We start from the raw sequence: 12,450 nt of genomic DNA, 5'->3' as shown, positions 1-12,450 counted from the left end.
GTGAAGCATCGGACTGTGCCTATTTCTTTGTACAAAGTGAGGTTTTTAGGCGATGACGTAATTATTGTTTTCGTCCATAGGGAAGGGCACCGCTTACGTTGGGAGTGTTAACGCGTATGGTAGTCGCAAAGTTGAAGAGGAGTGCACATTTGAGGGAATTTTTATCGATTAGAATTTTTGTACAAAGTTTTACGAAACAAAGTACAATTGGAATGAATGAAAAAGTGACTGTTACATTATAGAAATTCTGCCCTCAAAGACACTCTTTTCAGGTCTCTCCCAGTGCCGAGGTCCATTTCTTTCGTCCATGTATTTGCTTCGAAAGTTGTCCTATGCCTAATGTTAGCGGCGCCTTGCACCACAAGCAGCAATAATGCGGTACTTTTTAGGCGACTGTCCAATCTTTGCGCTTCACAGCGCTGTAGGATCTTGACTGAGTGGTCATGTTGACCACGGACGTTAATTTCCCTATGTTTTTCTTTTTTTATCCAAAAACTGAGAACAGTCCTGTTTCCCAACATGCTGCTAATAGGAGGTGGAAATTTGGGATGTGAAACTGAATATACGAATTACGTATGTTTTTTACAACACGTTAGAGGTAAAAACAAACTGAAGGAAAAGCGTCCTTGGCCTTTGTTGTTAAGGCATTCACTTGTCTTAAATTATAAGTACAAAACCTTAAAATATGCGTTTGCAATACAGCTTGGTAACCAAACAATAAATGTTGTCATTTTATTTAATTGATTTTCATCATTAGTGTGTATCAAATACTCGATAGGTTATCGGCATAAAAATTGCTCTAGCAGAACTGCACTTTTGCTACCGCCAAGATTGACACCCGGGCCCTAGCCTCTCTGCCGCTAGCCCGAAAGTGACATTGTTTCATCCCAATAGTCTTGTGGTTTCCGGCCTTGTGATTGGTCTCTTACATGCATATTTAATCCACCGTTCCTGACCACACTGACCAAACTTAGGCCTTTCAGCTGCGCCAGAATGTGCCTTCCTGACAAGTCAAGACAACAATGGATTTGAGCCTCGGACTGTGAGATTACAAGTCATGACTACTTCCGACATCTGCTGCCAAGCATTAGTGATTTACACACACTATTTTATTTTGTAACGACTCTTTAAAGCCTTGGACAGAATTATGAATGGAGCATAGCATAGAGGGTGCCCTCTATCGAAACTGTCGGATCCCATCCCCCCCCAAAACAAAAAACACGGCCAGCCAAAACCCTTATGGAAACCCTCCAATTCTTCTTTGTGTATGTCTGTGTTCGCTGTATTTAGGCTAAAAAGGATCTTTTCATCTTGGCCAACAAGGTCTACCAGAAAACTCCTCAACTCGCGAAAGAGGACAAGTGGATCATGCCGCATCGCCGATGGTTCTCCCAGTTCTACACCGAGCAGAGCCCGCGATACAACCCGCCAGATCCTCTGCAGTGGTAAATGCCGTGGGCGAGGATTGAAAAGCGAGATAAATCTATATAATCACTGGAAAAAATTAATGCTGCTGAATATAATTATGTTGATCTGCACGATCACTCGATTTTGTTTTGTTTTACAGTAACTTTGCCCAATGACTATTAATGGCGTGTCAATGAGATAAGATGAAGACCGCCGCCATCTATCTTCCAAAAGTCACAAGTATACCTTGATGTGATTATGAGATAATTTGATGTACATTGTTCAAGTAAGGCTAAATACATAAATCATAAGACATTTTAGCATAAAATACATCACGAAATGAGAGGCTGGTAATAATGTCAAAAAGAATGTCAAAACTATAGGTGAACAAACACTTAGCTGATCCCAAAATGTATTCTAGTGTCTTTTGATGACTGTCAACGAGTTTGTCATGAATTGGATTACAAATAATTGCCAAAGTGGCATGTTTAACGAAAAACAAATTATCCCTGCAATTGAACGTATAGTGCGTGAGATATGACGGTTTGTGTGGTATAATACAAGTTCCGGTAGAACCGGAAGAAGAGGTCACATAAGGTCGAGATGTCAATTGCCCATGACTATCTGCATACCAAATTTGAGTTAGATCAGTTAAACGGTTCACTAGTTAGTAGACTGTAAAGAATGAACTTTTGAATTGAGGTCACGTGACCCCCTGATGACGTCACGATTACGAAAAGGTTTGCGGCACTTCTTCTGATGATGGTTAATTACGACGCAGAGTTTGAAATTGATCAGTCTTAAAATTCATGAGATATGATGATTTTTGTTTTCAAATACAACTTCCGGTCAAAACGGAAGTAGAGGTCACATGAGGTCAAGATATCAATTGTCATCTATAACACGTCCCTGACTATGTGCATACCAAATTTGAAATAAATCGGTCAAATAGCTTATTAGTATTATACTGTAAAGAATGAACTTTTTTGATGACGTCACGATTACAAAAAGGTTTGCAGCACTACTTCTGATGATGGTTGATTACTATACCAAGTTTGAAATTGATCTTGGACTGAAAATAATTGCCGAAGTGCCCCTTAGAAAAAAGAGCGAAACTTTTACAATTACAATAGCTGTTCCCAATTGAGACTGGGAACAAGTCGTCACAGTTTTCACGAAGAGACAACTTCCTCATTGGATTGAAAAACGAAGGTTTTGAGAAAATCGCATTTGAATTTGGTCTCTTTCTCAAATGCTTTATTAATTTCGTACACTTTAGCGTTCATTTAAATTCACTAATGCTACTCCATGAAAAAGGGAATGTTACATGACACAAAACTACAAAACTAATATTTGTAGAGGTTAATTAAAGTTGTTTATTTTGTAAACAAGCAAGATTGTGGAACGGAGCACTTACCCAGCACCAGGTGACTTGGCTCGAAAGAGTACTGAAACGTGCCTTGAAGATTATTCTTGGGGTAGAGTATTTGTCGTACACCGAAGCTTTATCTCATTTTAACTTAGATTCTTTGGCAATCAGGCGTAATCAAATATCATTATCCTTTTTCAAGAAAACCCTTGACCACACTGACCTTTTTCGTGAATTCTTTCCGCCTCAACATACAAGAACGTTGCGGAATGAACCATTTATCCCTGAAATTCGCAGCCGAACAAAACGTTATTTCACCAGTGCGCTTCCTACCCTAATCCGGTTGCATAACAGACATGGGAAGGAATGCCCCTCTGATAGGTTCTCTTAAGAAATGCCCTCTATTAAATTTTTTTTTCTATGGGAGTGAAATTTCAAAGGTTAGATGTGACTGAAATTTTTAAGATCACAATAATTCCATCTTTGAAGTGTAAATTGCAACGGATGTTTTTTTAGTAATGTTCTTATATGAGTGTTGGTCATTAGCCATGTTATATGGTTTAATATTTGTGAGTGTAAACTGTAATGGTAAATGTTGAATAATTTTTGTAATTATTGAATTATGCTTTTTTTAGTTCTTATTTTAATTGCTTAATCTTTTTTATTATTTGATTGTTAAACCATTGTAATTCAGTTTTTTTTAACTGCGAAAATGGATTTTTTAGTAAACCAATATGACTTTGAATTTGAATTTGTCTGTTCGTGAAAGCCTAAAATTTGTGCTTAAAATTGTCTCTTCGTGAAAACTGAATACACATTACACGCTCTCAATATAGCGCAGGTACAACACTGTTACATTTTTATACATTGGCTGGAGTCAAATTGTGTCTTCGTAAAAACTGCAAAACCATTTAAGTCTTGCCCATGGTTTTGATCTTTTGCCAACGTTATGTCTATGGAAGACAAAATTGTCTCTTAGTAAAAATTAATGCAGTTTAGTTGAATATTACCAACGAATTGTAGATTCTCACAGGCTTTTTGTTTATTTCAAAATCAGCCTGTAGATGCCCCAGGAATTAAAACCACAATCAGTCTGTCACAGTGCTCATCATCAAACATTTTTGCAGTATCCTCTTCACAATTGAATTAAGAATAATGTCTCCCAAGTGTGCAGCAAATTAGCAAGACGATTATATGCGTATAGATGAGCCCCGACCGTTTCCATAAGAGGGCAAAATTTCCCCAGCAACAGAAAGGCTCCTTTGCAGCCTGGACTCCATGGGCTGCATGCGTGCGTGATCCTTCAAAGCTGGAATCAACATGGTGCGACAAGATCATGGGAACGAGGTTGGCTTCTTTTGGAGGAACGGCACCTTGCTAGTGCATCACAAACGACCGTGAAATGCGTGCTTTGGGTCGCAAGCCTCCTCACAACGTACGCGCCCCATTTTTCCCAACATGTTAGGAGGTGGATTGATGAGTTTCGTACCTTTTTTGTTTGTAATTATGTCATTTTACAATGTTAAAGGAACCTTAAAATCAAATTATTATTTAAGCCTTATCAATGACGTTAAACAGAAGCATTCTTTTCCATTCAACACATGTACATCAGCGGGTTAAGATGATTAATTACTTGCTTTATCGCTATCCTTTTACCTTGATTTTATTTTTATTTATTAGAGGGATGAATTCATTTGTCATGTTTAATCTTCCTCAAATTTATCCACCAACCGAACCGACGTGTTATGTATAGCAAGCAGGGTCCAACCACCATCCGATGACCACGAAATAAAGTTACTTAAATACTGCAACCAACGAATATTGCCATCTTCTTCACGTAGGTACCAATAAAAATTGGTACCGAACAACGTGGCTCTTTTTTCAACCAATGAAGTGTGCCTCTGCTCTGGGAGGATAGCGAGTGATAATTATGCTTACACCGTTCGTACAATTACTCGTTCGTTTAGTTGCTCTTTGGTTATGCCACTTTTTTTACAGCTGTCATAAGCAAATTATGCGACCTTTGAACTTTGTGCAAAGCATGATTAAATCATGGCCCACGTGCACACTTGCAAAGTACATGTACACGTACTTTGTACTAAAAATATAACGTATGTAGAAGGCATTAGTGCAAGGACCTTTGTAGCTTTGGTTATTGTTTAAATTCCTTGAGGCAAACAGAGGCACTGGAAAACAGTGATGCGAAATGACGTCTGGGCACCAGAAAAATCGACAGGGCCGCAGCACTGCGTGTATCTCTGCGCGCACACGTCGTATACACCTCCATGTACATGTACGTACACACGCCGGCCGCATCTGTTTTGCAAAATGGCCGAACGTGATATCTCCGACGTGTCGTGTCCATCGTCCTCAGCCGAGTCTAGGCTTCTGTTCGGCGGGAATTGCGTCGGAACAGCATCTTTCTTGAGCATTTTCTTAGTGGTCATGCCCATGGAGCCATGCAAACCGCTTTTGAACCACTCCGGCTCGAAGTGCTCACTGCACAGGGCCGACTGTGGCCGTCCTACTTCGCCCTGGCGGTCTTGACTTTAGTTGCCCAAATGCTGCGTAATTTGGATCCGTTGGGAACAAGTGTAGAGACACCCCATCCTTGGTTGTTTTGCTGCATGAAGCAACAACACACCTAGCTCGTCGGCATGGCTCAAAAACTGTAGGTTCGACCCCAAAACGTGGAGTACCTTCGCGCGGCTTTGGCACACAAACATAATGGCTTCTGCTACGTCGGACCACGCAATTAGGCAAACATGTGCCTCGATCTGGGTCAAACCCCCCGCGAAGATTTATGTTTACACCGGCGGAGTAGCTTGTCGCAACTTTGTAAACCCGGTTTTCTCGTACTTGTCCAAGAAAGTAATCATTGCATCACACAAAATATCATTCCTTAGATCATAATTCATTGATTTATAAATGAATAATGCAAACTAAACCCTATATCATCCTGTCTTCAAAGGTCAGAGCCAGGGCAAGGTTAATTTGTGAAAAGACGCTGACTTGAACAAACTGCAGCCTGAATGGCCCATGAAAGCAGATAAATGAATTAATAATGTTCTAATTTTCATCAGGAACTGCCGGAGAATGCCGCTGATTTCGGACACTTTGGTTACTTACACGGACCGTAAGTGCCAACATTATGTCAACTTTTGTGTCTTTCAGTATCTGTTGTGTTTAACAATCTTGTCTGGGTTATCCATTGTTGATTTTGATTGCTTCAGCGCATATTAGCTAGTCACCGGCCACAGCATGTAATATTTATAAATGATCTTTTCGTTGTTTGAAAAAATTTCCTTTAAACTGAGCTTTCCTAGTCGTGGTCATCTGCAGCCGTTTAGTTGCAGTTTCGAACCGCCCCATCTCCTCACTAAAGAAAGAAAAAAGGTTTCCTATATATTTTTAAGTACGTCTAGTTTTCCATGTTTTAGTCAATTAAAGTTTGTCTTTTCTGTGACTAATCCATTGTACAGTTGCTGTGCTAAGGCAGCAAGTGCATAATATTGGACGCCCTTCCCTGCTGGAATATCTATTCTTTTGATACCTTACGATAAATCTGTTAACAATTATTTTCATTTATAATTAAACAAAATGGGATGCTCCCTGCGTATTCCACGCCATACGCAGACTTTTCTGCTGTGGTCATGTGGATCGTTGCTGGCACTGTATTTTTGAACGAGATAATCAAAGTAACGATCTGCATGTCTTTGTTTCTTGTCATTGCCAGGCAAATCTTTCCAAAGACCTTCAGCCATGTGAACTGGGAGGCTCATACGACAGTGAATCATGCCTCCTCCCATCGTTTCCGTACGGTTCATTTTTTCGATCCCAAGCCCACAAAGGAATCCTACGCTGAGCAGGTATACTTCATCTTTTGAGCATCTTTTCTGAGAGGGGCAGCAGTCACCTCTACTTTCACCCACAGTAACCACCGACATATAAACGCATAGACCGCCGGTCTTGCGCGTGAAACCGTGAATTTGAAAAGTATGGGCAAACAATGAGCGAAGCGACGGATAGCAGCGCGTCCAGTGCGCATTACGCGCAACGCATTTACATTGCTTGTATTTGTTTACATGTGCTTCCAAATACGTGCACCTTTTTGCTCTTCAGTACTGCTATCTCTTCTTTTCAAATGTTGCAACCGCATTGTTTTGAATCCCTATGGGCCAGATTAAGTAAAGAGAGGGGTTTTTTTTACAATTAAAAATGGCTTCATAGAATTTTATGGCTGGAATTCTTCAACTGTGTGTAAATTCCCTATACCAGGGGTGAATTTGCCATACTTTTGATTTTAGTCGGGCGCCACGCAGATCACAGAAACCCCTGCAGTTTAGAAGAGGGCCTGGCGGTCTATAAGATTATATGTCTGTGACAGCAACGGCTATTATTCGGGCCTGTTTTCATTCGCATGAATCTGGATAGCGATCAATAATCCTACTTTGGTTGACTGGCACCAGAACCTGCGTGATGGCCATGATGAAGCGAACCATACGTTGGGATCACTGATCACGATCCAGATCTGTGTGAACAAACAGGCCGATTGTTCCTTCGCCGATGGAACAACAACCTGTCTATGAGTCCCGAGCTGAACCAAGAGAGTGCGCAGTTTTCCTAGCAATGGAGGCTCCTTTGGTCGGAACTAAACTTTGCTGGTTCACAGACGACTATGTAATGCACGCCTTACAATCGCGTGGGTACCAACAAAATGAACACCCCTTCCCCGACCAATGAGCGGGGAGCGTGACTCATTCCTTCCACTGTCCAATGGGATTGCTTTTCGCTGGATCGGTACCGCTATGGACAGTTTTACTAATAAATACATAAATTAAGTACGCAGGCGCATCAGTGACCACAGTGGCAAAAAGCTTAAAGCGGGCAAATGTAAAGCGGTGCAAATTTTCATTTTCCCGAAGGGTGTACACTTTTTCATCCATTTTTTTTTCTGGAGAACACCGGTTTCTCTCTAAAATCATCATAAGTGTTGCTTTGTTGTCCAAGAGGGATATTTGGATTTCAAAACAAAAAATTTCAAAAATCTCTTTCATACCTAGCACACAAGGTGGACGGAAATAATAGGGCTTTCTTCAGTCGGCGTGGGGTCAAAGTTTTATTTTGCCTTACGTCAGGGGTGCTATGTTCCAATTTCATGCAAGTTGAATTGCGAGTTTTCCCGGCTTCATCTATGGCACTCTGATTAGCTTTCAATCTGATTTTGAAGTTCTTAACCCCCAAAAACTTAATGTCCTGTTACCGCACAATTAAACTGTATACTGTGGTTTCTGAGGGAAAGCGACTCCTTTTTTAAGACAGTATACATTTATACCTAAAAGCCCCTTTTATATCAGAGATGGAACCGGAGACGATGATGAAGCAATAACATTGAAAAAGTTCTTGTTATATCGCCTGAGCGCAAAATGTCAATGATAGTGGGGCATGGTACCCTAAATCACTTGGTTTTTATCCACACTTGGAATGGTACCCTTGTGATCTCGTGAGCGCGGCGCGAGTAGCAATTTTGACATTCGTTATATTTGGCATCAAAATTCCCCCAAGTTATAGTACTGGGTTTCTGGAATAACAGAAACAACACTCAGAGATTTTAATTATACATAAAAGGTTTTGCCCTTACCCAACGTACATTAATAAGCACTGTATGCTCAGTGCTTGTCCGAGAGCTTGCTAAAAAACCTCACAAGCTTACTCGAACCCACGACCTCCTGCTTACTAGTGCAGATGTCTTAACCACTCGACCACCGAGCTTGCTGGGGTCGGGTGGCCGGTTCGAGTCAAATAAAGTAGCAGGTACCGCGAACTTAATATACGTTGGGTAAGGGCAAAACCTGTTATATATAATTAACATCTCCCCAACGCAAAAATACATCTTGAAAACACTCAGAGAATCCTCCAGTCCAGAATGACGCTTTGGTTGTTGATGTGTGGTATCGTGCAGACAAAACTTTATCAGTTGGATATTTGTACACTGACGGTGAATAGGCCTAGACCTTACATTGGTAACCGCTTGGTGGCGCTCTTTAATCTCTTCACAGTACGGACCCGGTATCTGCCACGTTTTCAACGACAACGTAATGGTTGTGGGCACTGTGCCTGTGGGACCAATGAGGCAGAAGATTGTGTGTTTACAATACACCCACTCCACGTCCGCCTTTTGGATCTTGCACTGGCTCATCAAGAAGTTCCAGTTATACGTTCTGCGTATGGGCGTAAGTATATCTTTTTCCCAGTCGCTGTCTGCTGAATAAGGGCTAGCGGAAGACAGATTGTGTTGGGGAACGTGGAGCAAAATGTCTCACGATGGATCGTGCTGTTCAAGATCAAGAGTTTACTCATCATTCACTCAATTGAGTGGTCATTTTGACCAGAGGATGTCTTGATTGCCTCTCCTTTTTTTCTTTTGTTTATTACAAAACCTATTGGGATGATCCTATCGTCCATCCGCGACCGACAGTTGCCAGTGGTTAAGGTTGAGTCAATTCGAATAATTGAACAACTAATTCTTTTACTAAATTTCCATTGAAACAGAAATAAAATACACGTTTTGGTGAACAATAAAAAGGTTACCCTGAAGGTTTTATCTTTGGCCTTATTTTGGAGCATATAATGTTCACTCATAGCACATTAATAACATAAGAATACAATTCGGAAAACAACTAATTGAAAAATTCTTCTTTTTGCATTGAGTTTGATCGAAGAATATCAATGTTCATATCAAATATCCTCATAATTCGAGTCACCGGCTCAATACATTGGGGATACATCCTTAGTTCCTTTTTACCAATCAGTGACAACACTTGGTAAAACGACCCTTTTATTGTATCCTTTTAAACAATGTCTGTGTTCGCTGTATTTAGCTTAAAAAGGAAGTATCAATATGGTCCAACAAGACCTACCTGAAAACTCCTCAACTTGTGAAAGAGGACAAGTGGATCATGCCTTTTCGCCGCTGGTTCTCCCAGTTCTACACCGAGCACAGCCCGAAATACAACCCGTCAGATCCTTTGCAGTGGTAAATGCGGTTTGGCAAGGAGGGAAAAGCGAAAAAAGTGGCACCAGATGCGACTACACCCAACGCTCAGCGTGGCACCTTGTGCCACAAATATCTCAGAAATTACGTGATTTGATTGTTCTACTAACTGCCACGCATGACCTGATCGAACTTCCGTGACTTTTCCTCATTTTTCCCCACCTAACTATTGTGAGGGATGTCTATCTTGGTATCGCCTTCGCAGGGGGTCGTAGGCAAATTCAACGATCCGGCTCTTTCACTTTATATGGAGGAGTGGTTAAGGGGGGGAAATCGTTTAGGAGTGTTCACTGTTCAAATCTTTGATATTTTTGTTTTACTTTTTATAAGTTTGTTCCTGATTGGAAAAATCTCAGTTTTGGAAGTCATTAATACAGTTTGTTTCCCAAAACTGTTGTCTTGAGATTTACTTCACACCAGAGAAATTCATACTCGAGAATGTGTTATGAACATAGAGCCCCTCTTATGCACCTGGTGCATACATCACATTATATGAATTGTACTGCTCGAATATTTCGAATATTGGGATCTTGCTCTGCAGTCTTTGTTTATTAACAGCATCAGATAATCTAATAAAGTTTCATTAAGTAATAAATGTAGTTGACATTCAATAAAAAAAGTTATTGGTTACGTATTAAAGCCGCTGAACATGAAGTCAGCAGTCTTTATAATCTCATTTCCACTGTTAAATCTTTCTGGGGTCTTTACATTTGAACGAATTACAGCTTTTTTAACAATTGGTAGATTAAATATATGCCTATGTCAATTTAAAACCCCGACAATATAAGTTACAATTATCATAAGTTTCCAAAAATGAGGCTGCTAACATTATTTTATGTATGCACACAGTCTCTGAACATGTAGCAGATTATGTAATGGTACCGCCACAACTTGTGTGTCACCTGCGTTTGATCCAAGGCAGCGGCGAATTACTTGATCGTACTCCAGCATTGTCTATAATTATTCCTAAGTTTTGTGGCAAATATCCTGTTTTGGTTTTTTTTGTGAGATTACACAATGGTAAAATACTTATTTTACGAAACTTACATAGTAATAAGAAATTTGTAGAAAGTCAGGAATTTCTAAAGAGTTGTAGACTATAAAAGACGGGCTCTGGCAGATAAACACACCAAGACAGGCAATTCTAAAGTACGCGGGTTGTGAGAAGTCGTTGACTTTGTGACTTTTGCACCATTTCATCCGTGGTGGCGAGTCGTCCAGACCAAGTGAAGTGCAGAGCTGAATTTTGTTCCGGAAGAGACAGTTTGTGAACTGAATCTAGTTCTAGTTTGTGGGATCATCAAGTTCCCGTATTTGCGACGGTCATCACACCCTCGCCGTTTCATTTCGAGCCCGGCCATTCCTATTGGACGTGGTCTTTGTCCCCGTTGCAGCTCACTTTTGCACCGTCAAGGACTGAACTGTAGTAGCCCCCTGTGGAATCCAGCTTTCTTCATTGCAGTGCCTGCCAAGATCTCGCCAGTAAGAAGTACTGGTTTTAATAAGATCTTTTCTTGATACTTTATCCTTATCATTGTAAGCTAGTTCCAATCTGTATTTTCTTTGTTGTCCTTTTTTTTCAAGCTAATAATTACTCTTCTTAAATAGTTTGGAATTGTTCGGATTGTTACATTAGTACTCTCTTTCGAACTTGTAGCGGCAGCGCTTGCGCGCCCGCTGGGGGCGGACCCTGACGATCCGGAGGGGGGAGACTGGTCTCCCGGTAAGGGATGGATTGGATCAGCTTGTAACACAGGTCGTCAAATAATCACCTCCAATTTATTCGTCAATGGAAAGAAAACCCTATAAATTAATACAAAAGCACGAACCCTAATTAATTACATAAGTGCTTTAGTTGATTCATGGACAATAATTAAACAACAATGACATCAAATGCAATGGTGTTCTGCAATGGCATGAGTGCGTACTGCTTATACATGGCACACATAATACATGGAAGCGAATATGCTATTTAAGCTAACAGCACAACCCAAATTTCTATTCACGGTGGCTTTGGGGCTTTATGCAAATGCACTGACCACGTGACGGTACAGCGCGAAGACGATGTACATGTCGAACGTTTATAAGTGACCATAAATGGCAACGTATAATGGATGAAATTACAAAATACCGGCGCTAGGATATGCCAAATACCCCCCAAACCCCGACTCACCCAGACACCACGGGTTGTGAGACCTACAGTGGTCTGCAGGGCCCAGCAACTCCAAGGGAACAGGCTGAAAACTGTCCGAAATGGTCCCGAAATGTTGCGCTGTCTCCACCGAGATGGCCACGGAAAGAAAAAAGGACTAGACGTGGTCGAAGGGTCGGTAACGCACACTGGGCAGACCGGCATATCCAAGCGCGGTATAAATAGTAAAAATGTTGACAATGCCCGTAATTACAATAAAAATGAATCCAAGCGTTTTAAAACAGATAATGAAGTCAGCGGAAGGTATTCCGGCTACATCTTATGTTATCATGATAGAAATTAAATGGAGCTAATTCCAATAGAGGCGCAAGGCCACGTCAACGTGAAGGGTGAGGGGACCCTCTCAGTTGCTATGCAACAACGTAAACATTGAAAGGATCTTAAAGGCGTATACCATGTGCATGTAGA

General features: G+C 40.9%; 1 protein-coding gene across 1 annotated transcript in view; it reads left to right on the top strand.

Annotated features, from left to right (window-relative positions):
* LOC147796732 (cholesterol 7-desaturase nvd-like) overlaps positions 1 to 11,451 on the top strand; it is a 31,228-nt gene extending 19,777 nt beyond the window's left edge. Inside the window, exons 7-9 of the mRNA XM_087145818.1 lie at positions 6,619 to 6,645; positions 8,836 to 9,009; positions 9,658 to 11,451. Coding sequence (XP_087001944.1) covers positions 6,619 to 6,645; positions 8,836 to 9,009; positions 9,658 to 9,816 — 360 coding nt within the window. The 3' untranslated portion in view covers positions 9,817 to 11,451. The remainder of the gene's footprint in view (positions 1 to 6,618; positions 6,646 to 8,835; positions 9,010 to 9,657) is intronic.
* Positions 11,452 to 12,450: the final 999 nt, after the last annotated feature.

The sequence above is a fragment of the Acanthaster planci genome, linkage group LG14, assembly GCF_054643075.1.
Source record: "Acanthaster planci isolate LZ-2023a linkage group LG14, COTS_SCS, whole genome shotgun sequence".
NCBI classification, from domain to species: Eukaryota; Metazoa; Echinodermata; class Asteroidea; order Valvatida; family Acanthasteridae; genus Acanthaster; species Acanthaster planci.
This window is presented reverse-complemented; position numbering and strand designations above follow the sequence as displayed.